We start from the raw sequence: 27,238 nt of genomic DNA, 5'->3' as shown, positions 1-27,238 counted from the left end.
GGAAGACCCATTTGCGACCAAGCTTTAACTTCCTGACTGATGTCTTGAGATATTGCTTCAATATGTCCACATAATTTTCCTTCCTCATGATGCCATCTATTTTGTGAAGTGCACCAATCCCTCCTGCAGCAAAGCACCAACTCAACATGATGCTGCCACCCTCATGCTTCATGGTTGGGATGGTGTTCTTTGGCTTGCAAGCCTCACCCTTTTTCCTCCAAATATAACGATGGTCATTATGGCCAAACAGTTCAATTATTGTTTCATCAGACTAGAGGACATTTCTCCAAAAAGTAAGATCTTTGTCCTCATGTGCACATGCAAACTGTAGTCTGGCTTTTTTATGGTGGTTTTGGAGCTGTGGCTTCTTCCTTGCTGAGCAGCCTTTCAGGTTATGTCGAAATAGGACACGTTTTACTGTGGGTATAGATACTTGTCTACCTGTTTCCTCAAGCATCTTCACAAGGTCCTTTGCTGTTGTTCTGGGATTGATTTGCACTTTTCGCACCAAACTATGCTCATCTCTAGGAGACAGAATTCGTCTCCTTCCTGAGCGGTATGATGGCTGCGTGGTCCCATGGTTTTTATACTTGCGTACTGTTGTTTGTACAGATGAATGTGGTACCTTCAGGCATTTGGAAATTGCTCCCAAGGATTAACCAGACTTGTGGAGGTCCACACATTTTTCTTCTGAGGTCTTGGCTGATTTCTTTTGATTTTTCCCAAGATGTCAAGCAAAGAGGCACTGAGTTTGAAGGTAGGCCTTAAAATAAATCCACAGATACACCTCTAGTTGACTCCAGTTAGCCAATTAGCCTATCAGAAGCTAATTGCCTAAAGGCTTGACATAATTTTTTTGAAATTTCCAAGCTGCTTAAAGCCATAGTTAACTTTGTGTTTGTAAAGTTCTGACCCACTAGAATTGTGATATAGTCAATTAAAAGTGAAACAATCTGAAAACAATTGTTGTAAAAAATACTTGTCATGCACAAGTTTTTTTAAGATCCCCACAAATTGTGTTTGGGCTGCCCATGTGACAATATGCCTTATGGCTAGAGAGGTCCATTGTTTTCTTAATAATATGAAGAGTTACGGGTTTTGTCTCTACATACAAATTCACGGTTGTCAAATATTTGCTGTCTGCCGGTGTAGATTGTAGTCCTCAAGCTTTCTTTACGGACACAAATTTCAAATGTCTTGACAGATGAGGTAATGAATGACTTGGAAAAATGTACTTGGGTTTATAGGCAACTTCGTCTGTGTCATTATAATATTTGCCCACAACTTCACAAGCAACTTCATACATCTGAACATTTTTGGTGTCAAAAAACTTTTCCTTTGCAATTTCTGAAAACAATTCATCCAGTGTATCCTCAGCTGCCTTAAAATAGTTTGAAAACATTGCATAAATACAACCATAATTTTGTCTGCATTGACCCTTTGAATTAGCCACATCAGCATTTTACTGTGCATATTAGCATTCTGAGCTGGCTGCATATCTTTCTTCACCGCTGATTCCTCGGATGAAATAGATCGATGTTGGAAATCAATCATACATGGAACTTTTTGTCATTCTGTCACAAAGAATAAGCTTAATTGGACTTGAGCTGGTTGTGCTTACACAATTTGAGGTCAGTGCACACCTCAAAATTTAAATGAAAATTATTAGAGTGGACGTGGCCTGGGTTTTGTGTTTTAACACGATGAGACAAACGATAAAAACTATCAAGCATTTTCCTAACCATCTGCAGCAGGACGTTGATATTGATTGATTTGTTTTTATTTCTGCAGCATTGTGCTGAGTTGCCCTGCCCACTGTGAAACCTCATTGGTCCAAAATCCCACTCTTCGTGACTGTGCATTAAACAGTAAAAATAAATAGAATTTTGCTGTGTTATGCAGCAGGTTATGTTCACTGTGCACAGACAACATGCTTGTCACTGAAAAGTAGTTGCATCACAGCTGGTTAGGTTTAATGTCCCATCTACTATAGGTCCTTGAAGTTAATTGATTTTTAGAAGTAACATAAATCCTTGCATTCTTAGAAATTCTCTCTTAATGTGTTGGGAAACAAAATCATACTGGATGAATTCCAACCTTTTCGGTGTATTTATATATTTTTTCTAATTACCTGTCTATTAGGGAAAAGGTTGATTTGAAATTGAGCACCATAAGAAATAAGTTAATTAAATGCATCCTTTTAAGTTTGCTCAATAGGCTAAATGTTTCTCAAACAATATTTTATACGGGTGCGACTAGAGTGTTGTGTGACTAGAGTGTTGGCCAATTCCCTTTGATTATGTGCTGCTGTTTTCTCTTGCATTTGAGAAACAACATAAAACAGCAAAGGCTTCTAAAGTGGTATGAAACGGCACTCCCATATTAACAGAGCACAGAGAGCACCAGGCATGTGCGTTAACTCACGGACCGGACTCGAGCTCTCAACTGCGCAAAACAGACCATTATAAATAGCACTCTGAGAATCAGTGAGACGTGCAGTGTGGAACCTGTTTGAGATCGGCAATTAGTTCTTTGTTGTAAACCCCTATGAAAACCCAAATGTGTCGGTGATTAAGTAAGGGATAATATACAGTCAGCCGGTTGTTATCGCAAAAAAAAAAACACCAACAGGGTGATCAGGACGGTTTTGTATCAGCCTTAAGTGGTTTATTTTGCAATAACAGCTGGATGTATACTATCCCACTTATTACATGGCATTAAACGAATTCTGTCACTTGCCTATTTTTTAAAACATTGACAGATAATTCCAAATTATGTCCGTCATTTTGGAAGATAACAAAGATTCTTGTTGTTGTTTTTTTATTTATCATCTTTACGAGGTTCATATCTCATGTCGCTCTATGAGTGTATGTGAATGAGGTACAGTTGTTGTCGGCAGAGTGTGTGAGAAGGCGACACTTGTTAATGCAGAAATAATGCCATAAATCTGAAGATTTTTAAATGGAACCTATGATGAACATACACCCTCTTTTCACGGACATGTCCTCTTTTTCGAACCTTAATAAAGCATCCGGTCAGATTTCTAGATTCCCTAAATGTCCGGGATTTGGCTGTTTTCATTTTGAAGTGCACAACAAGAAACACAATTAAATCTGGCGCAATCATATTCATGGATTCTCTCTCTCTCTGCATGCTGTATGTCTGTCTCTCTCTTTCTCACACACACACACACACACACACACACACACACACACATGTACAGGGCATGTGCAGCAAGCGCTAGAGTCCAGTAACTTTACCATGCAAATATGTGTGTGATTGTTTTCTCATCTATTCAGGATTGCCGTCGAAACCTAATGTCCATACACAGACATTAGTGAGAAAGTGATTTACGTTAAGTAAACACAGACTGATCTTCCATTTTTGACTGTTGTTAGTGATATTATAGTGCTTGGAAATGGGAATAAGTTGTGAAGCAGAAGTCTGTTGCATCCGCATTGGAAGAACACGCTAAGCATAATGGGTAATTTCGCTGTCTGTGCCAAAGGTGGATAGTAACGCCTTGTATTAACTATGGTATTTCCAATGGTACAATATATGCAATATTATTTTACTTGCACTTATTTATTCAATACAACAACATCACTAATTTAATTAGATTCTAGAATTCTTTTTCATAGGCCCCAGACCCCCGCTTTCCCACTGGTGCTACTGTGGATAAAGTCAGGTCTGAACTGTTTGTGGTCTTTGTAAATTCCAGACTGAAGTGTTTTTAAATAGGGCTACAAGCGTCCTCCCAGACATATTAAATCTGTGAGGTTACACATACGCCTTAGTAAGGGAGTATTTTAGTTTGGGCTTTGTGCAAGGTATTTGGCAGTTTTGAGCAAACAGATGGTGACCTGAATATCTTTAGCTGTTAAATAGGGAGTGAGTGAGTGGAGTTATCGGACATAAACAACCTGCTAATATGAGTCAGGTCATGGCGGAGTCTGTAGCATCTTCATCACCTCTACAACCACGTTTAGTAAAAGCATTGATATATCCAAAGAGATTGACTAGGGTGGAATAGTCAGTCGCTTACTTGCTGTCATTTAGTATAAAAAAAAGTTTTTAGATGTAAACAGCGATTTAGACGTAATGTTGAAGGCCACTTCCAGAGTAATACGCATTTGTTTGAAAACGCATTGATTTTTGTGTCGTTTACACCTCTACATCCATACTAGAACAGAATTTTCCTTCACCGAAAATGGAGACTTTCCAATATACTCTTTATTATCGCTTTGGAAAGCTATGACATTAAAAAGCGTACAACATTTTCAAACAAAATGCCACGTCCACAGTAAACCGTTTGAAAACTCTGTTTTCAGTTTCCTAACGTCATTGTTTTTGATGTATGAGATAATGGGGATCGTTTTCGAAATGCTATGTTTTCAGTGGAGGAAAACGCTATTTCAGTCTGTGTGACACGCATAAACGTAGCAAAATCAATGCGTTTTCAAATGAAGATGTGTAAACGTGGCCTAAGTTTTAGTTATATTTTCAAACTGTGTGATGTTTACATATTGTAAATGTTTATTCACAGTGCATTAAAAATTAATCTGAGAAAAATTTAGAAAAAGAAACTCCTAAACAATATGTCGACCTACCAGGAAAAAACAAAACGCATTCATCCTGTAAATTGTTAAGCTTTGGTACTGTCTTGCTATTGAAAAAATACGAAATGTCATGGTTACTGGTGTAACCTCCGTTCCCTGATGGAGGGAACGAGACGATGGTGTCGATGTAGTGACACTAGGAGTCACTCTTGGGAGCCCGAGACACCTCTGGTCTTTGATAAAAGGCCAATGAAAATTGGCGAGTGGTATTTGCATGCCACTCCCCCAAACATACGGGTATAAAAGGAGCTGGTATGCAACCACTCATTCAGGTTTTACGCTGAGGAGCCGATATAAGGTCCGGCCATTTCAGCGGGTAGTTCAGCGTTGTGGCAGGAGGGACCGATGTCTCGTTCCCTCCATCAGGGAACAGAGGTTACACCAGTAACCATGACGTTCCCTATCTGTCACTCACTCGACGTTGGTGTCGATGTAGTGACACTAGGGGTCCCTATACAAAATACCACAAGGCTGAACTGTGTTACGTGAACTGGCGGTGTGTGGTGGGCAGACTTGCTGTGTGCCTCATAGCCAGCACACCAGGTCGACACGTAACCTCCCCCAACACAGTTATGAATGTCGAACGGCCCTTTTTGGGGACAAGTCGACTACCTAGAGATGGAGACGGGCTTAACCCAGTCGTGGCCTCTTTCACCTTCTCTTTTTCCACTCCCTAAAAAAGAAGGGGGATTATCCGACTGGGCCGCCAGGTCTAGTCGGGGGGTGTCCCTCCCAAGGGGAGGACACCACGGAGACCACACCTCACCCCAAGAGAGGGGGGGATATTTAAGTGGAAGAATACATCACATGGTCTTTCCAACCATGTGGAGAGCCTTCAAGGTAGATCCTGCCCAATGGGGGAGGAGTTACTACAACATGGAGACTGGGGCAGAGGGGCTCTGCCCAAGGAAGACGTAGTTTGCCAGCAGGGAAATGAATTAGCGGAAGATATAGATCGCATGGGGTTAGCCTTACAGGGAACCGCCACATGCGGAGCACCTACTCCAGAACCGGGCTCTTAGCGCGTGTACTGGGCCGGCAGCGAGTTTCTCCGAAAACTCGACTGCCACAGGGCTCGGAGGAAGTCAACCAGGGAACAACTTTTGTGAACACTACTGGGAATTAACAGCGCACGTCTTCAGCTCAAAAGGAGGTGGAAGGCGCTATGTGCAAGCGATACACCCGGCCGGCTATCCCGGGCTTATCCGCTTGTGTTGCGTGCCACTACCTGGGATGAAACCGGTTCCACCCGGAGGTTGTAGAACCTTGCAAAGGTGTTGGGTGTTGCCCAGCCCACTGCTCTGCAAATGTCTGTTAGAGAGGCACCTCTGGCTAGGGCCCAAGAAGCCGCTACACCACGGGTAGAATGGGCTCGTAGCCCTACCGGGGGCGGCATGTTTTGGGCGAGATATGCCATAGTTATGGCGTCAATGAGCCAGTGGGCGATCCTCTGCTTGGAGACAGCGCTTCCTTTCCGCTGTGCACCAAAGCAGACAAAGAGCTGCTCAGAGACTCTAAAGCTCTGTGTGCGATCCAAATAGATGCATAAAGCGCGCACCGGACACAGCAACGACAGGGCTGGGTCTGCCTCCTCCTGGGGCAGCGCTTGCAGGTTCACCACCTGGTCCCTAAAAGGAGTGGTGGGAACCTTGGGCACATAGCCCGGTCGGGGTCTCAAGATCACGTGAGAATAGCCTGGACCGAACTCCAGGCACGTTTCACTGACAGAGAACGCTTGCAGGTCACCTACCCTCTTGATGGAAGTGAGCGCAGTCAGGAGGGCAGTCTTCAAGGAGAGTGCCTTAAGCTCGGCTGACTGCAAAGCTCAAAGGGGTTCTCTGTAGACCCTGAAAAACTACAGAGGTCCGATGAGGGAACGAGGCGCGGCCTGGAGGGATTCAGCCTCCTGGCGCCTCTTAGGAACCTGATGATCAGATCATGCTTCCCTAAGGACTTACTGTCGACTGCGTCGTGGTGTGCTGCTATGGCAGCAATGTACACCTTCAAGGTGGAAGGGGACAGCTTCCCTTCCAACCTCTCTTGCAGGAAGGAAAGCACTGATCTGACTGCGCATCTCTGGGGGTCTTCCCGACGGGAAGAACACCACTTAGCGAACAGACGCCACTTAAAGGCATACAGGCACCTTGTAGAGGGAGCCCTAGCCTGATTGAACGTGTCTACCATCGTCTTCCGCGTCCCGTCCAGGGGGCAGACATGGAGATTCCAGAGGTCTGGGCGCGGGTGCCGGATGGTGCCCCTTCCCTGAGAAAGAAGGTCCTTCCTCAGGGGAATTTGCCCGGGGGGAGCTGTCGCGAGGAGCTTGAGGTCTGAGCACCACGTCTGGGTGGGCCAGTAGGGTGCTTACCAGGACGACCTTCTCCTCGTCCTCCCTGACCTTGCACAGGGTCTGTGCAAGCAGGCTCACGGGGGGAAAACGCATATTTGTGAATACCAGGGGACCAGCTGTGTGCCAGTGCATCTATGCCGAGGAACGCCTCGGTCAGGGCGTACCAGAGCGGGCAGTGGGGAGGATTCTTGGGAGGCGAAAAGGTGCACCTGTGCCTGTCGAATCGACTCCAAATCAGCTGGACCACCTGAAGGTGGAGTCTCCACTCTCCCTTGAGGGTAACCTGTTGTGACGGCGCGTCCGCCGAAGTGTTGAGGTTGCCCGGGATGTGAGTGGCTTGCAGCGACTTGAGGTGCTGCTGACGCCGTTGGAGGAGACGGCGGGCGAGTTGCGACATACAGCGGGAGCGCAGACCGCCTTGGCGGTTGACATATGCTACCGTTGTCATGTTGTCTGTCCGAACTAGCACGTGCTTGCCCTGGATCAATGGCCGGAACCTCCGCAGGGCGAGCAGAATTGCCAGTAACTTGAGGCAGTTGATGTGCCAACGCAGCCACGGACCCGTCCAGAGGCCGGTGGCTGTGTGCCGTTGCCAACAGCGCCCCAGCCTGTTTTGGAGACGTCTGTTGTGACCACGACACGCCTGGAGACCAGTTCTAGGGGAACACCTGTTCATAGAAACGAGAGGTCGGTCCAAGGGCTGAAAAGACGGTGACAGACCGACGTAATGGCCACGCGGTGTGTCCCGTGGCGCCATGCCCGTCTCGGGACTCGAGTCTGGAGCTAGTGCTGAAGCGGCCTCGTATGCATCAACCCGAGCGGGGTGGCCACCGCCGAGGATGCCATATGCCCCAGGAGCCTCTGAAAAAGTTTCAGTGGAACCGCTGTTTTCTGTTTGAACGCCTTCAAACAGGCCAGCACCGACTGGGCATGCTCGTTCGTAAGGTGCGCCATCAAGGAGACTGAGTCCAACTCCAAACCGAGAAAAGAGATGCTCTGAACCGGGAGGAGCTTGCTCTTTTCCCAGTTGACCCGAAGCCCTAGTCGGCTGAGGTGTGAGAGCACCAGGTCCCTGTGTGCGCATAACACGTCTCGAGAGTGAGCTAAGATTAGCCAGTCGTCAAGATAGTTGAGAATGCGAATGCCCACCTCCCTTAACGGGGCAAGGGCAGCCTCTGCGATCTTCGTAAAGACGCGAGGAGACAGGGACAGGCCTAAAGGGAGGACTTTGTACTGATACGCCTAACCCTCAAATGTGAACCGCAGGAAGGGTCTCTGTCGAGGAAGGAGCGAGACGTGAAAGTACGCATCCTTCGGGTCTACCGCCGCGAACCAATCTTGATGCCGGACACTCGCTAGAATGCGTCTTTTCGTCAGCATCTTGAACGGGAGTCTGTGTAAAGCCTGGTTCAGTACTCGCAGGTCCAAGATTGGCCGCAACCCACCGCCTTTTTTCGGTACAATGAAGTAGGGGCTGTAAAACCCTTTCTTCATCTTGGCTGGAGGGACAGGTTCTATCGCGTCCTTCCGTAGGAGGGTAGCAATCTCCGCGCAAGGTAGCAGCGTTTTCGTCTTTCACCAAGGTGAAGTGGACACCGCTGAACCTGGGCGGATGCCCGGCGAAGTGAATCGCGCAGCCGAGTCGGACGGTCCGGACCAGCCCTCGTGACGGACTGGAAGGCGCAAGCCATGCGTCCAAGTTCCGCGCAAGGGGGACCAAAGGGACAACCTCATCGGATGTACCGGCAGGTGGGGCCTCGCGGCGGGGCAGAGCTCGAGGTGCCACACCACGTCGTGGCCGTGCTGAGTCCGAGGACATCGAAGCACTTACCTGGCTCCTTGTGACCACCCCCGGAACAGCCTGGGACGGGGGAGGAAGAGGCCTGTCCTCGTGACCCGTGGAGTCTGTCACATCGGGGGCGGCTTTGTGCCACAGCTGGGCGCTCAGGGCGGGAGACCGCCGCTGGAGCACCAACCTGCCAAATGGAGTGGTGGACGGTGTTCGTGATGCCAGCAGTACACACCGGATATGTGACCCAGGGAACAAGGAAACCACTCTTGCTGAGCTCTTGAGTACTGCAGCCACTTGGGCATGCAGTGCAATTAAATGCAAAAGGTAACAAAAAGATGAAGATCTGCTTACCATCTCCAGAGCAGTGGGTTTTGTTGTCCCTGGGTCGCCCGTCTCAAGGGCGCTTTGAAGCCTTTCACGGGTTCTGGCCGGCCGCGAGACGTGTGGCGTCTGCTTCCTGCGGTGGGCTCCACGCCGGGGCCAGGCCGAAGGGGCGGGCTGCGGCAGAGCCGGTGCAGACACCGCAGGGGGACGCCCTTGGCGATGAGTAGATGGGGTGCGGGATCTTGAGTCGCGCCGGGGCAGGATATGCCGGCTAGCATCCATCTACTGCTCTACCATCGAGAACTGCTGGGCAAAGTCCTCGACGGTGTCGCCGAATAGGCCCGCATGGGAAATGGGGGCAGCAAGGAATCGTGTCTTGTCGGCCTCACCCATCTCGACCAGGTTGAGCCAAAGGTGGTGCTCCTGGACCACTAGTGTGGCCATCGTCCGCCCGAGAGACCGCGCCGTGACCTCCGTCGCTCGGAGAGGGAGGTCGGTCGCCGAGTGCAGTTCCTGCATCAATCCCGGGGCGGAACTACCCTCGTGCAGTTCCTTTAGCGCCTTGGCGGACTTGCAGGAGAGCCATGGCGTGCAGGGGGGAGGCGGCTTGTCCAGCGGCACCGTAGGCTTTGGCCGTCAGAGACAACGTAAACCTACAGGCCTTGGATGGGAGCTTTGGGCACCCACGCCAGGTGGCGGCGCTCTGCGGGCATAGGTGCACTGCGAGCACCTTTATCCACCGGGGGATTGCCGAATAACCCTTGGCCGCCCCACCATCGAGGGTAGTGAGAGCGGGGAAGCTGAAAAGATCGGGACCGGGCAGTAAAAAGTGCCTCCCGCGACCTTGTCAGCTCTTCGTGCACTTCCGGGAAGAAAGGAACGGGGCGGGGCATGGCTTTGAGCAGCGCCGCGAGCCCAGGAACCAATCACCGAGCCGCGAGGGTTCAGGGAAGAGCGGTGAAATCCACTCTAACCGACGCTCGCGGCTGCCCGGGAAAGCATGTCGTCATCTCCACGTCAGCCTGTGACTGGGCGATCGACCCCAAAGGGAGGAGCCCAGCTGAGGCTTCCGACTGGACGAGCCCGCTCTCCGATGCTGCGCTCGAGAGCTCATCACTTTCGCGGGCTCCGAATAAGAGGTCGAACTCGCAGTGAGACGAGTCGGCGGACTCACCCGGAAGCCCGATCGGGGCAGACGAGCGTGCTGGGGAATGGGAGGTCCGCGGGGGAATACCCGGCGGAGGCGGTCCCATTGGGGTCCCCAAATCGCCCCCAGTGCTAGCCGCGCTGGCCTCAAACCTGTGGGTAAAAGGACTGAGGCGGGAGCCTCTGGGGTGGCTCGCTTTCTTACGAAGGCGAGCCGCGACCGCAACGTTGTCATGGACATATTCTCGCAATGAGAACATGACCATCCACGAACGCTGTCTCCGCGTGAGCAGTGCCCAGACACGAAAGACAGTGATCGTGACCGTTAGAAGGCGAGAGATAACGAGCACAACCAGGAATAACACGCAATCGGAAAAGCATCTTTAAAAAGACGCGTCTTTAAAAAGACGTTCCGTGTGTGCGCTCTTTTAGAGAAATATATACTCTTTTAGAGGGGAAAAATGCTCTTTTAGAAAATATACTCTCTAGTTTTTCTGCCGAAGCGCCCAGGGGCATTCTCTGCAGTGCACCAGTGCAGAGGAGGGAGAAGCCGCTGAAATGCGCCGTCAGATCCAGCAGAGGTGAATGAACAGTAGTATTCAGCTCAGTGAGCATGACCGTTCAGCTCCGAAGAGAAAATCTTAATGAGTGGTTGCATACCAGCTCCTTTTATACCCGTATGTTCGGGGGAGTGGCATGCAAATACCACTCGCCAATTTTCATTGGCCTTTTATCAAAGACCAGAGGTGTCTCGGGCTCCCAAGAGTGATCCCTAGTGTCACTACATCGACACCAACGTCGAGTGAGTGACAGATAGGGAACTAAATGTCTTTCCCTAGAGCTAAGAGTTAATTATTCAAATTTTCTGCTGTTGTCTCTTTATATGTCAAGCATCAATAGCAGTAATTTGTAGCGCATCAGTTCGAGGAACCCTTGATTGTATGTGGTTACTTTAAATGTCTCCCCAGATTGGCCATTGTAACATGGCCATCTTTAGTAATGGCACAGGGGCTTGTTTAGTTTGTCGCCATACCAATAGAATGACCTTGTTATGTTATAAACACGTTTAAGGAATAATTGTAGATTAGCTCAGAGACATGTGATTTCAACCCAAGACCACTATTAGGAATAGTTCACCCACAAATTAATGTTCTCTTATCATTTACTAACCCTTATGCCATCCCGTATGTTAATGACTTACTTTCTTCTGCAGAACTCTGAAGATTTTTAGAAGAATATCTCAGCTCTGTAGGTTCATACAATGCAAGTGAATGGTGGCCAGAACTTTGAAGCTCTAAAAAGCACATGAAGGCAGCATACAAGTTATCAGTACAACTCCAGTTTTTAAATCCATGTCTTCAGAAGCAATATAAGTGGGGGTGAGAAACTAACCAGGTGGCAATATGCATGAAGAATGTGATTCGCCAAAAAACAAAAAAAAAGAAAAATGTGGAAGTGAAAGTGAAATATGAGATTTATAGTACAAAAGGACTTCAATGTTCTGGGTTCAATAGACATTAAGATCAGTCAACAGCATTTGTGGCATAATGTTGATTATCACAAAATAAATTTTGACTTGCCCCTCCTTTAAAAAAAAAAAAAGGTAAAAGTGTGGCACTTACAGTGGAAGTGATTAGGGGCCAATTTTTGAATGTAAAAATCCTTACTTTTTCAAAAGTATGGTCACAAGACAAACAATTTGTGTGTAAACCTGATTTTAGTGTGATAAAATCTAGGCATATGATAGTATTCGGTTTTAAGGTATATCAAGGTAATTAAAATGCACGATATTGTTATTATGGGCACTTCAAAATACCGTTGATAATCCTAGATAACTGTTTAGCCAAATTGTTTAGATATTTCTGATCACACAGTACATTTTATTCCATCAACAAATCTTAATTTACAACACTGCGTGTATTCGGCACAAATGACACATGCGCACTGCGCACTCTTATGTAAACAAACCAGCAAGGACTTGAAGCATGGCAGAAGGAGGCCGACCCTTTATCCACCTTCTAGCAGGGTTAAGTCATAAGTGTGGAAGTATTTTGGGTGCCATAAAAATGCAGAGGGAGTGTTTCCCTTTGTGCAGGGGTGTCGTTCGGGGGCCAAATGCAGAAAAAAATAAGGTGCCGCAGGCCGCATTGCTGTAATAATTTCAAAAATGTCTAGAAGCTACTAGATTGCCACTATGCATAATCTTTATATTGTACGCTTAATATTATACAAGTTTTAATCATAATTTCTGCTCTATGGTATGCTTGTGTAGGTCCTACATTTAAATAAAGGATAGGGTATTTCACTCACAAAGAACTCTTATAATGGAACAGTGATGCGTCTTATACAAAATATTATACTCATTTATTCACATTAACTTTTTGACGTCCATCCAGTGGCACATATAGATCTGCTAATTTGTGTTGGATGTGACGCATCACAATAACCAGAATCAGATTACATTTTATTACTTTATGAAGTGATGCAAGGAATTACTCATTATTTTTCAAGGAATTACTCTTTATAGCTATACAATTATAACTTCTGTTCTGTTGTTACTTGTGTTACAAATATGATTTTAATTTGATAAAATTTATTTTGTAGACGTGCATGTGCAAGCTGAGCGTGCGCATCAGTCAAAGATGTGCAAGTGTTTTAAGCGCTCTCTTCTACAGTACAGTATGTCCTCACTCAAATGGCACTGGGAAGCCCGTGAATAATTTCTCGTTTCAATGGAATATCAGAACGAACCAATTATTTACAGTATAAGTATAATACAGTATAAGTTGCACTGACAGAGGTTGCATCCGGCAGGCACCCAGCCTTAATTCACCAGTTCATATGTCAAACGCGCTCCATGAAGTTACAGTACCTCCAGAATCTACTCATCGTATCAAAGTGGTTATGGGACTGTTTTAAATGGGAGAATTTGCTTTAATCGTGTGTAACAGTTTCTCATATTCTGTTTGTTTCATGAGAGAAATGTGACAAGTAAGCCACATCTGTTTATAAAATCTGTAACTCTATGCTGTGTGCAAATAAACAGCGTTTAGTCTGTGAGTAAAACAATATACCTGTTGCATTCCATTCTTTCATTAACATTAGGGACTGTGAATATTTCTGATCTTTGTAACCCTCTTTGCTATGCATTAATCATCCAGTTCACTGACTAAATGTTTTATGAGTGTGATGAACAGGGCCAAAGCTAGAGGGGTGAAATGTGGTAATGATTCTAGGGGCCCACAGGTCCAGGGGAGCCCTGACAACATATTCTAAACTGTATTTTTTAATAGAAAAGGGGCCCAAAGCAATATACAGTCGGGGGCACCAGAAAACCCAGCTACGGCCCTAGTGATGAAGCATCACTTTATGGGCATGTGAGGAGATGTGTTTGTCAGCGGACTAGAGTTTGTTAGAACAGTAATGTTATGATGGACAAAATAGTTAAACTGGTTGCATAAAATACTTTGTAAAGGCAAAATATTCTGAATTGGCAACTTGAAAACACTTCTGCCATCTCTATGACTGATGTTTTCATCTGTTTTGGTGCACGTTTGACCAGCTGACATCAGTACTGTATAAATTATGTATAGGCCTATAAATCACTTTGGACTATAAGCAGGACCTTTCAGATGATGAAAAAATTCACAACTTATATTCCAGAAAACACGGTATTCATTTATTTTGTGGAATTAGATAATTTTCCAAGGCATACCTGACAATCTTAGTGGTTGGGAAACACTGCTCTAAGAGACAATTGGCTAAGTGACAGCTAAGATGACAAAGAAAGTGAACTGTTGTTGCTATTTGCAGATAATGTGTAGCTTGCTTTCAAGTGGCCAGAGAGTAGTTCACTAAAACTCTGCCAGCTACATAGTAACGTCTGCGTCTTGAAGTAACAATTAAAATATAGTTGGAATCAGAAAATACTAGGTCCTATAATTAATAATGGCAATGTGGCTCAATGATGATTTCAATATTAATCAAGTTAGAATGCCAAGCAAACGTACATTTCCATACAGTGCGAGTAAACTTACGGTTATTAAAGTTGTAGCTAGCGACTTGCTCTATATTAGCAACTGGCTTGCTATCCAGAAAAACAAAACATGCATACTATTGTTGTAGCCTAGTAGCTGGCTTGATAAAATGAGTCTAGCCTTACTTTAACATTAGCCTCAACAACACAAGGTTTGTCCTGATCTGAAATGATCAGTGGCCCTCTGGCAGAATGACCATTTAAATATTAAGACATCAACTTAATGTTATATTTGGCTATGTATCTATGGTGTTGATGGTAGTTTTTTAAACGTTCAAGGTTCTTTTTAAAGTTCTTTATCTGTTCATTTTAAGGCTAGTTTGTTATCAAAAAAGTAATTAAACTTGTTATTAAGAGAACAACAATAAAGTTTGTTTATCTTTCGTTTTTGTAATGTAATTCAGTACCGTGATAAAAGCTTCAGCAGTTATCGTGAAGTGAAAATTTGATACCATCACATGCCTAATAAAATCACTTTTAAATCAATTTTTAAACCCTTCAGAAATTGGACACATTCACTTCTATTGTAGTGCCTTATTGTAACCTCGAATTATTTTTTTATTTTTATTTGTAAGAAAAGGAGGGACAAGTCAAATGTTTTTTTTTTTTTTTTTTTTTTTGTGGTAATCAACATTATGGCACAAATGCTGTTGATTGAGCTTAACTTGTTTCTCACCCACAGCTGTTATACCGCTTCTAAAGACATGGATTTAAACACTAAAGTCATATGGATTATGTTGGTTTATGCTGCCTTTATGTGCTTTTTGGAGCTTCAAATTTCTGGTCACCATTCATTTGCATTGTATGGACCTACAGAGCTGGGTTATTCTTCTAAAAATCTTTGTTTACATTCTGCAGAAGAAAGTCATTCACATCTGGGATGGCCTGAGCGTGAGTAAAAGATGAGAGAATTTTTGGGTGAACTATCCCTTTAATTATTGTTTTTTATTTTATTTTTAGACACTTTTAGACAACATGAAATGTTACTCGCAACCTATTTTACTTCTGTAGTCTGACATATTTCCACATAAAACAGGATATTCAGTGTGAAAAAAGTCTAGGGCAGGACTTGATTTTACCCATCACAAATGAATTGGGTAATAAAAAGTGGTGTTAACGTACCAGAATGGAGCCAAGTGGTTGGAGGGAAGGGGGTGAAAAATTAGAGGGATTTGTGATGTCAGCCTAAAAAGAAAGTTGTTTTAGATGCGGAGCAATTTATTTAATTTTGACTGATTAAAGATTATGAGGACAAAGGTTTTTATTTTTTATTTTTTTTATTAGAATAACATACTCCAATGAATTGTACACAATAAGACTGGGAATGTGCATTAAGAAAGTAAATTGGCTCAATTTTAATTTCATGTTTTTCAGTTTCTTTATAACGTAGTCCGAGATTCAAATTGCTGAACCATGTCCTTTAGTGGAAGCTGTTTTTCTGACAATAGGAAATGAGGCAGCAGAAAGGAAACTGTTCTTCCTAAACCTTCTGTCTCACCCCTCTGAGCCCTAAAAATATGGAGCAGGAGTCAATTAGTTTGCAGGAAAGTTTGTAAGGGTTAGGGTGAGCATTAGTGTCAAAACAAAGATGACAGGAAAGGTTGGGGATAGTTCACCCAAGATTGAAAATTCTGTCATCAGTCACATCATTTACTGCCTAACATTTCCTTTTGTGTTCCACTGAAGAAAGTCTCCTTTTTACCTGATAATTAAGGGAACTGGTGACACTGTTGAATTGTGACACATTCAGTGAAAGTATAGAGTTTTATAGACTTTCACCACTGCCCTTTTAAAGACTGCAGTCCACTGCAATGTGACTTCATCGTGGTTTTGTGTAATAGCTGTTTTCCCTTTCTGAGTGTTGTGTTCAGACAAAGAACAGCTGACGACTGCATTTCATCACCGGTCCATAACAGTGGCTTATCCTTATCCCTACAATTATTACCTCCTGTGTCATTGACTTTATAAATCTGAGCCATGCAGTGTTGGATTGTATTAATAAAACATGATGATTTGCTTATTTTGTATGCATAATGAAGTTGATTATTTTGGATGTACTCTTAACACTCAAACAAAAAAAGTATAAAAAAGCCAAAAGCTGTATAAAACAGCATTGACTTTTCTGTGGAAGAGTGAAATATGACATTTATTTAAAATGAAAGTTTTGTTGCTTTAAGTCCATGTCTGAAAGCTTAGAGGCCATCTATATTCTAGTGTACTTCTTAAAAGTTCAAATTAATTTAAAGCAGATACACGCTTTTACAAATTTACAGTTTTCCCCTTGCCTTTGTAGAAAAGGGGGCCCTCTGGATAAGTGCGTCCTGCCCCAACTTGCTGTTTCGATTAGCAAAATGTCAATTTAGAGGATGTTTTGCAGTTTACTTTCCTATTCAGACTGTATGGCCTTTTTGACCATTGTTTTCTCTTCCAGACAAAAGGCATTAGTATGAACAATGTAAGGCCATATCAAGTTCATCCTCAAATAATCCCACCTGCTCAATAGATTACTGTTCTCGCCTACAGTATATCTGCGACTCGCCCAGCAGTAAACAAAGGGATTTCTTAATTATTCAACAGTTCTCCAAAATGGATTCAGTCTTCAGCATGGGAGTGCAAGAATAACTTTATTCTCAATTAAGACACTGACAGCTCATTTACAGTAATGAACAAGAGACGCATTTAAAGCACATTTGGGTTACATAACTAGTAATTTAGCAATACATCGCACGACCTTGAGACAGCGTATTTCTGTCTTCCTCGTAAAAGCTTAACTTTTCCAAAATATTTTTCTAATTTAACTTCAAGGACAGGGGTGACTTGTTTTTGCTAAAACAGATTATCTGATGCTTGCACAACAGTGCTGTCCTTGACCTTCATTGTGGAACTTTGAAGGTTCACTGTTGAAATAAGGGAAAGATTGAGGATATTTGGTGACCTCTAATGAAGCCTGTTATGTTGAGTTAACCTATGGAGAGTCTTTTTATTATGTGAGCACCTTTGCATTCTCTTTTAAGCTGGGGGAGGGTTCTAGCGCATTAACATGAGACCTTGGTGACGGAAATTACTTCCTTTGCTCTGTTGGATACTTTAAATACCTCTCAGCAGTACACTGCAAAGGATGGGCTGTTGGTGGTCTCTCCCTCTAAATGTCAAAATGTCCTTTATTAGCGTTGGGTTGCACTCAGCAATGCTTCATTTAGCAGATAGAGGATTTAGCAGAGAGGTTACATAAAGATATGTGCCATGCTTATTTATATAGTTGCCTTAAGATTGCTAGCCTGATGATTTAATTTTTATGTTGTTTCTGCCAAGATTATGTCATTGGCAGGCATGGAAGTTTTTATTTTAAATTTTACATTCCAAGCTCTTGTTATTGTTTCTTAAAGGAATGAATGGTTCACCCAAAAATAAAAAATTCTTACTCACCCTCATGTTGTTTGAGCATGAGAGAAGCTCGTTCGTAGTGGCTCGTGTTCACGTGAGAACTTGTGTTGTTTAGCACTAAAAACAATGCAAGCTCTCGCATGAATGCCTGCCACTTTGAACGAGCTTCTCTTATAGCACTCATGAACATGCAGCAGATGTCACAGTTTTTACTGAAAAATAATCTGCATTTCAAGTTGTTGGGTTTTGTTGGATCAGTCTGTTAACCTTGTTGGTGTTTGTTGGGCAAGTGTGAAAATGACAGTTATGCTTCTCAGTATTGTCAATGTTCACACCGAACATGTTTTTGCACCCATCTGTGCTGTTTTTCAGTTGATTTTTTTTCTATGTAGACATGCGCTAAATGGATGTCTTTGACTGTTGTACTGTGTCTCGCACAACGTAAAAAAAACAAAAACAAAACTTCAGCTCGAGACACGTGTTCTGGGGCCAGTTGCATAAACTGTTTTAGACTAGTCTTACAAGTTAGATAACATTTTTATCTTAACTTTTTCAGTCAGTTGCACAAAAACTTTGCACAAAGACCAAAATGTAAAGCTCGAGACCAAAGACCAAAAAAATAAATCAGTCATTCACTCTTCACTTTAAAGTGGATGGGGGGTGATTTCGGACACAACAAAAGTCTTTTTAGCAAGTCAGTTCACTTGGCGGCCATCTTTGGAACACTCCTGGGCAGCTCCTGTCTACTTGAATGGGGAAAGACCGAAATCACCAAAATAGTTGGTCAAGATTATGCTCAAAAAACATATTTCAAATCAGCAGTTAAATTGAACAACAACGGTATCATAAATTGTACCTCAATATTTTACTTCAGGTTAAGCAAAAAAAAACTAAATGTTCCCGGTTTGTATATCTAATGTGCATGCACATTCTCGAGTTGATTGACAGCCAATGTCAATATCTAAAAGCTGATTGGCTTTTTTACCTGTAATGCGGGACTTTCTTTCTACATCAGTTGATCGTTGGTTATTCCGATTTCTCACATTTATTTTAATAGAAGTGGCCCATCTCTGCTAAATAGTCTCTGGCTGAGCTAGTGGGGGCTTCAGTTGAGAGCTAAAAGGGCCTGAGTTGAGACTTTGTAGAAAACTTTGACTTTAACTATGTTAACACAATTTCTTGTTTTTTATTATTTGGGTTAAAATAACTACATTTGTTCATTAGAATTGATTTTGAAGCATTGTTTTCTTCTAATAAGCAAATATTTTCAGCAAATGAAAACTGTGAGCACCCACTTTTTTTTTTATTATTTATTTATTTTTTTTTCAGCGTACTTTTCCCACAATGCAATTAGACCGTCTTACGAAGTACAACTGGGAACTTGTTTTATGCAACAGGCTTTCTCTGGTATCTCTAGTCAGACTAATTGTTAAGCGCAGTCTTAAGTTAATGGTTACGTTTATGCAACAGACCCCTGCTCTGTTCGTTGCCCTGCATTTAGCTTCTTTTTCTTTAGCGCAAAAGTGTGTTCTGACTGAACACTCCCTAAATCCATATGGCAACTTTTTACTCATTGGAGTTTTTTGGGGCAGTGCAAACCAACCTTTATGCCACATCCATACTAAACTGTTTTCGTTTCCTAATGTCACCATTTTCGATAGTCTCGAACACTTTTTCAGTGTAGCAAAATCAATGCATTTTCAACCAAAAATGCATTAGTGTGGAAGTGGCCTTTGACATACTACAGTTCTTATCAAATTGTAGCTAAAATTTTATCATTGCTAAGCATGAAAGCACTTCTGTGACTGTATATCCACTGAGCTTGAATTTATGATCTCCTTAGATGACTGTTTTGGCTGATCCCAGAGCCACCCTGGCATCCACGATAAGACTCACAGAGGCTTAGTACCTCTTTTACTGTGACCGATAAACAGTGGAAAATCTCTGAGCTGAAGCTGCAGGAATGTGATTTTATTCTCTTGAGTAGTTCAGCAACAATTACTACAGGAACGGTGTAGATCTGGTGCCTGACGCACATTAATTGAAGGTGGGTTCGGGGTCCACTACCGTTCCACAGAAGAAAACATCACCACCATCAATAAAAATGCAAAAAAATGAACACCCTTGTTAGCTGTGCCACTTAAGCATTAAACGGCAAAAGCAAAAATTACATTGAATACTATGATCAGGTTCAGGAATTCTGTAACTTCAGTATTTAGGAGATCTTGAACAGCTTTACTTGGTGACAGTGTTGGAAATAGACCCATAGTTCCACGCCTCTGCTCATATGGGTTTATGAGTGTCAGCTGTTTCATCTAGCTTCACATAGTGCTAATGCTAAACTATTGTTTGTTTATTCAGTGCTCTCTGTGTGTGCTGCTGTCTATGTGCAGGGTTCTTGGCTGTCAGTGGGATGATAGTGAGGTGGAGTGGAGTCTGGATTGAAGGAGCATGGTGAAGCACCAACCCTTACAGGTCTATGAGAGACAGCTGTGTTTGTCATGTCTGACCGGGATCTACGGCTGCCGCTGGAAACGCTACCAGCGGTCACATGATGACACCACCAAGGTGAGTTACCCTGTCACCATGCCATCTGGTGGAGGTGTTTAAAGATGTTCTTTAAAATTTAAGCTCAGACCTAAGTACTTTTAAATATGTCACTTGCGCATACTGCTGCTGACCAGAAGGATGATGTAGATTTTAAAACAATTAATTAAATATTGATCTTTTTCACACTAAAAGTAATTGTGTTGCTTTAGAAGACACTAATTTAACTGCTGGAGTCAGTATGGATTACGTTTCTTTTTTTTTTTTTTTTTTTTTTTTTTTTGGAGCTTCAAAAGTCAAATCACCATCCACTTGCATTTTAAGGACCTACTGAGCTAAGATATTTTTCAAATTTTCTTCAAATGTGGTCTAGTGAAGAAAGTCATACACACCTGGTTTATCATGAGGGTGAGTAAATGATGAGAGAATTTTTATTTTGGGTGAACTATCCCTGTAAATCTCCTTTTGTGTTCTATGGAAGAATGAAAGCCTGAGGGCGAGTAAATGATGACAGAATAAAAACTTTTGGGTGAACTATCCCTTTTAGTGTTTTTGTGATTTATTTTCTGTGTTTTAAGGGTCCTGGACATAATGTGACCGTAACAGATTACCACATGTGTACAGACATAGTGTTTGACAAGACAACAGTATAGGTGCGCGTAGGGGTGTGCGATATTGAAAGAACATTATATCTCTATATTTTCTGGGATTTTGTTGATAATGATAAGTAGATGATATTTTGCATCCTTCAAAAATGTGTTTGTTAATAGGATATTAACTTTTTTCCAGAATGATTCCGCTATGTTTGCTGAGTGTGTTTTTGTGCTGGTACCTTGGCTGGTTTAGGCCTGTCACGCTGTCAGTGAAAGCGTGCACCCTCAGTGCACACATGCAGTAGTCTATCCTACTAGGCTACATCACACAGTGAATGCGTGGACTCTCAAGGCATGTTTTTGATTGGTTTTTGCAAAGTGAGTGACATACTCTAATGTCAGCTCGCTCATCGTTTAAACAACAATTAAGATATTATCGTAGATGATGCATATCGCACATCCCTAGGTGTCCGTAACATTTACATATCAACCTACAAATATGTAGTTTGTTTTGAAAGGGTAATAGGTCAACTAGTACTGGAAAATGTTCAGGTCAAATGATTAGTCAGTTTCCAAGGAAACAAGTATTTTGGGAAGATCAAAGTTCAGATTATTCAAGGGTCACGGTGCATTGAGGGGTCTGTGCAGAGCTCCAAGGCTGATAGAGAACTCTCGCTGATATGTTCTCTCGTGTTCCTTATTTACCGTATCAACCAGCCCAGTGTAACACATCTATTATCTTTTATTTAAATATTATCTGTTGTCTTTGTTTTGTGCATATAGATGATGTAGTCTCAGTATGAGAACCAAAGCTGATTATAAAACTTAAGTTTTGGTCATCAAGAGGTCCGTTTTTTACAGTGGGTAATTTCACCTATAGAAACCAAATGTCAGGCATGAGGTAATTTCTGGCCCCCTCATTTTGAACTCCAGGGTCATATTTGTCATCATTGTTGGCACTTATGCCCCTAGCCCCGCTTAATTTCTGACCCTGATCTGGACCGTACCCCCATATATATTAAAAGGGGATGCATCCCCTCCCAGTATTTTAATTAGTGGTTGACTAATAGGCATTGAGTTTTTCAATGTCTGATTTGTGGACAACTTATTTGCGTCCCCCCAGTCCTTAACATTTGTTTGCAGTCTTTCATTAGATAATACTGATTTTATCGTAATGGATAATGCTCTAGAAATGTGTTAACAGCTAGTAGATATTACTCATTAGGTTAAAACATTTTATTAGGAATCCTATTAATCAGCTACATTTTGTTTGGTCATCTTTTGATACTTTTGCTCATGTCTGCTTCTTTAGTAGAGTAAATTAAACCATCAGATCTTTAACGTATAAAAGCACTTTTTTTCCTCTAGGATACAGTTTCCATGCAGTTAATTAATGGACATGTGCTCAGCATTAAGGGAATTGTGACATTATTTATGTGTGTTGAAAGAGCTGTCTCCAGACAGCCAACAAATGGTATTATCCTCATTGGCTAATGCAGCAAAACCAGCCAAGGGTCCAGGAGGGGGATGTTCTGCTTTTAGCAATAGAAGACTTTAAGTGAAAAATGGCAGGTCTGTGTAACTTTTATGTTAGCGGAATATGTAACTAACACAGCAGCTGTGGTTGTGATTTTCTGTGGTCAAGGGAATATATGCCCTTTGAAGCTGTATATACCCACTTTCATTTGCTATTGTAAGGGAAAAACATGTAAACATCTACTGGTTTTGTTTATTTTTCTGCACTCTCCCTAAGGGCCTGTTCATTATTTTGATAAGCTTTTGGTATGCTTGTGTGTTTTTGAGCTCGACAAGTATACTATACAGTGGGCCCAAAAAGTATTTGGACAATTGAGCCACTTCTAAATATCTGAATGCCATTGCATTAGATACAAACATCAAACCACATAAAAGTGATTTTAAAGAAAGCACTTGAATACTTCAAGTGAAGCATTTCACAAAAAGAAGTTTGATGGGTTTGAATTGATAAAAAAAATAAATTAATATGGTGTTCAAAATGAAGGCAAATTATTTGGACACTTTGTGGTTGTCTAATGTTATTGGCACGTGTTCATTAAAGGAATAGTTCACCCAAAAATAAAAATTCTCTAATTATTCACTTACCCTTATGCCATCCCAGATGTGTACAACTGTATTTCTTCAGCAGAACACAAATTAAGATTTTTAGAAAAATTCTGAAACTCTGTAGGCCCTTTATAATTTAAGTAAACGGTTGCCATCGGGCTGCTGGCTATTTGACGGTTTAAAAAGCATAAACGTAATCCACACGACTCCAGTCGATCAATTAATGTCTTCTGAAGCAAATCGATAGGCTGGTGTTATAAATAAATCAATAATGAAAAAGTTTTTAACTTTAAATTGTTGCTTTCGGCCAGCGCTGGGATGCTGTTTGGAATAAACTAACTCTCGCGTGACGTTCGTTCCTCTGTTGTATGCAAAGCACGCTTCCGACTTCTTGCATGAACGTGCCATAGCACTTGCGTTATTGATGCGTCAACTGCTGGCAGAAAGCAATTTTTTAAAAGTTAATAAAGTTTTAATTATTGATTTGTTTCTTACACCAACCTATCGATTTGCTTCAGAATACATTATTTGATCAACTGGAGTCGTGTGGATTACTTTTTATGCTGCCTGAATATGTCTTTTGGACTGTCAAATAGCCAGCTGCCTGATGGCACCTGTTTACTTCCTTAAAGTTCCCTTTGCCACACTTTTGCAAGTTATATGCTGCAGTTATACGTTTATGCCCCACACAATAAAATTAAGGTAACACTTTACAAAAAGGTTCCATTTGTTAACATTATTTAACAACGTTACTATAGTTAACATGAACTAATGAACTTAATGTTAGTTACAACATATACTAATACATTTTTAAAATCAAAAGTTGTATTAGTTAATGCACATTAATGCACTATGAACTAACAATGAACAATTGTATTTTTATTAACTGACATTATGAATAATAAATTCTGTAAAAAAATATATTGTCCATTGTTTGTTCATGATACCTAATGCATTAACTAATGTTAAAGAAATAAAAAAAAATTTATTAAGTGTTACCAAAATTACATGAATTGTGAATTGCTAACATAAGATCAGTAGCTCTAACTTGTAATGCATGTTGTTTTAATTGTTATTCAAAAACTCCCTTGAGGTATGTTCATTAAATGATTTGTTTTCCTTTAGAGAGGTTTTTGTCTTGAGGAGCATTACTGTTTTCAGATTACTGTTTACTTTTGTAAAGGTTCCAGTGAGAGACGAGAGTTAAGAGGACAATTGCTTGTCAGAGAACCAGGCTGTAAGACAAGACGGAAGCGAAAGGATAAGACTTTGCGTTGAAAATTGGTGACACAGATTTTGACTGTAGTCACGTAGCTAAGAGAAGCAGTAGAGATGGTTGTCAGAGAAACCGAGATTAAATGTGATAATGAAAGGAGGACCGTCTCATGATACATGGGACAGTACATAATTGTCCAAAGAATCTGTCATGGAGTAAGTCATTTACAATGCATGGAAAATAATTAGATTTCTAGTCCTTAAGAATTTACAGGGCTCCAGACTAAATTTTGAGAGTAACCAGTGCCACCAAGTTCTCTGTATTTTGCTGTGTTCAGCTTTCCTTCAACCCTGACCAGTTCCCCAGTCCCTGCTGCTGAAAAACACCCCCACAGCATGATGCTACCACCACCATGCTTCACCGTTGGGATGGTATTGCACAGGTGATAAGCGGTGCCTGGTTTCCTCTAGACATGACGCTTGGAATTGAGGCCAGACAGTTTCATCAGACCAGAGAATTTTGTTTCTCACTGTCCTAGAGTATTTTAGGTGCTTTTTTGCAAATTCCAAGCGGGCTTTCATGTGTTTTGCACTGAGGAAATGCTTCCGTCTGGCCACTCTGCCATAAAGCCCAGATCGGTGGAGTGTTGCAGTGATGGTTGTCCTTCTGCAAGTTTCTCCCATCTCCATACATGATCTCTGGAGCTCAACCAGAGTGACCATCGGGTTCTTGGTCACCTCTCTTACCAAAGCCCTTCAACATGATTGCTCAGTTTGGCCTGGCGGCCAGCTCTAGGAAGAGTTCTGGTTGTTCCAAACTTCCATTTAAGAATTATGGAGACCACTGTGCTCTTGGGAACCTTCAATACAGCCGATTTTTTTTTTTTTTTTTTGTAGCCTTCCCAAGATCTGTGCCTCGACACAATCTTGTCTCTGAATTCTGCAGGCAGTTCCTTTGACCGCATGGCTTGGTTTTTGCTCTGATATGCATTTTCAGCTGTGAGACCTTATATAGATTGGTGTGTGCCTTTCCAAATCATGTCCAATCAATTGAATTTGCCACAGGTGGACTCCAATCAAAGTGTAGAAACATCTCAAATATGATCCAGAGAAATGGGGATGCTCCTGAACTGAATTTATTTTTAGGATTTTTATATCATAACAAAGGGTCAGAATATTATGTAATTTTTATCTTTATAATAAATTTGCAAAGTTACCAAAAATCTGGTTTTTGCATTGTCATTATGGGGTATGGAGTGTAGATTGATGTGATTGTTTTTATTTTTTATTTATTTATAGTACTTTAGCATAAGGCTGAAAAAAAATGAAGAAGTCTAAATAATGTATGAATGCACTGTAGAACTTCTATAAAAGGTAAAAAGTTAACACCTTGATTCAAGTCGTCATTTTTATTTGTATAGCGCCTTTCACAACACACATCGTTTCAAAGCAGCTTTACAGAAAATCATGCATTAACAGAAAATGAAACTGTAATATCTATAATGTCTTAGTCATCATTGTGTAGTTTGATAAAATACGATTGTGATCTCTTGGAAGCAAAAAAAAAGTTATATTTTTCTACAATCAGAGAGCATTAGAAGAGAACAGATTTTACACAGAAGAAAAACTATCTATGTCCATAATTCACAAAGGTCCAGTTTTTAAAGCCCTTGATTCCATTTTCCATTTGCCCCTTTAAAATTTACCATAGTTTCTTTTTCTTTTCTTTTATTTGTATTATTATAGTTTTAACAGTGTTTTTTGTAACAAGACAATGTTAGATGTAACATGACTTCTATAAAACAAACTATGGCATTTGTTGTAGTACAATTTAAAAACTATATATATAAAAAGCATTTATAAACTGCCATAGTTGCAATAAAAATGAAGGATATTCCCTCACTCCCATGTAGCATATTATATATTTAATAGAACTTTAGTAGTTCTATGATGATATTTATTATGAATATATTTTTTTCTAAAATACTATAGTTAATAGGCCTACAGTTGGTTTTACTATACTAAATTCATGGTAATATAAGGGCAGTGATGTGTGTCTGCTGATTTACCTATATCGGTTTCACGTCACAGCAAATCCTGTTCATCTTTTAAATGTTGTTAAGAATATCGGGCCGTTTAATGTGGTTTTAAACTAGTTTACTCACTGAGGTTTTTCATAGAGGCTTGCACCAGAGAATTCAAATGGTTTCCGCGACTCGTGCATCGCTTCTTACTGCTTCTCGGTGCGTGTCTGGTGCAGAAGAAATCCGCTCAATGACGCTTACAACGGCCGAGAGAGCAGTCGCTTTGGGCCGTGTTTGTAAAACAGTATGTAAAGTGTGTATAGTCTATACACTATACACTATTGCTCAGTACACGAGCATAAATATAATCTTATATATGCGCGTTTACAGTTGGAAAGATGCCAGCTGACATGTACCGTTAATGATTTACGCTGCTTTCCAAACCTTTTTAGGATTCACAATTTGTTGTGACAGTGCCAGGTGCAGATGTGCCTAGATCACATACATTACCGTTCAAAAGTTTGGGGTCACTTGCCTGAAATGTTTCTCATGATCTTAAAAACCTTTTGATCTGAAGGCGTATGCTTAAATGTTTGAAATTAGTTTTGTAGACAAAAATATAATTGTGCCAACATATTAATTTATTTAATTACAAAACTAAAATGTAATTTAAAAAAAAAGTTTTTGAAATGGATGACTTGGACCGAATAATTAAGAAAAGCAGCCACTAAGTGCCCAGCATATAGATGGGAACTCCAATACTGTTTAAAAAGCATCCCAGGGTGATACCTCAAGAAGTTGGTTGAGAAAATGCCAAGAGTACATTTCTGCAAAATCTAGGCAAAGTGTGGCCACTTTGAAGATGCTAAAATATAACATTGTTTTGATTTATTTTGGATTTTTTGAAGTCACAACACAATTCCCATATTTCCATTTCTATTATTCCATAGTTATGATGATTTTACTATTATTCTAAAATGTGAATTTTTTTTTTTTTTTTTTTTTTTTTTAAATAAATAAAAGAAAGAATAAGTGACCCTAAACTTTTGAACGGTAGTGTCTCTACAATTACTGCTCAGTTGGATCAATGCTAAATACAGAAATGTGCAAAAAACAAGCAGATATATGT

The 27,238-nt window shown here is 41.6% G+C and overlaps 1 protein-coding gene across 8 annotated transcripts in view; it reads left to right on the top strand.

Moving 5' to 3' along the window:
• Positions 1-27,238, top strand: part of LOC127429778 (glycerophosphodiester phosphodiesterase domain-containing protein 5-like) — an 87,822-nt gene that overhangs the window by 12,901 nt on the left and 47,683 nt on the right. For all 8 annotated transcript variants that reach the window (XR_007895336.1, XR_007895335.1, XM_051678961.1 and 5 more), the window contains one exon: positions 20,042-20,216. Coding sequence is in view for 6 of the 8 variants with exons in the window: in XM_051678961.1 (XP_051534921.1) it covers positions 20,100-20,216 (117 nt within the window). In the remaining 2 variants the exon portion in view is untranslated. The remainder of the gene's footprint in view (positions 1-20,041; positions 20,217-27,238) is intronic.

The sequence above is a fragment of the Myxocyprinus asiaticus genome, chromosome 39, assembly GCF_019703515.2.
Source record: "Myxocyprinus asiaticus isolate MX2 ecotype Aquarium Trade chromosome 39, UBuf_Myxa_2, whole genome shotgun sequence".
Classification (NCBI taxonomy): domain Eukaryota; kingdom Metazoa; phylum Chordata; class Actinopteri; order Cypriniformes; family Catostomidae; genus Myxocyprinus; species Myxocyprinus asiaticus.
This window is presented reverse-complemented; position numbering and strand designations above follow the sequence as displayed.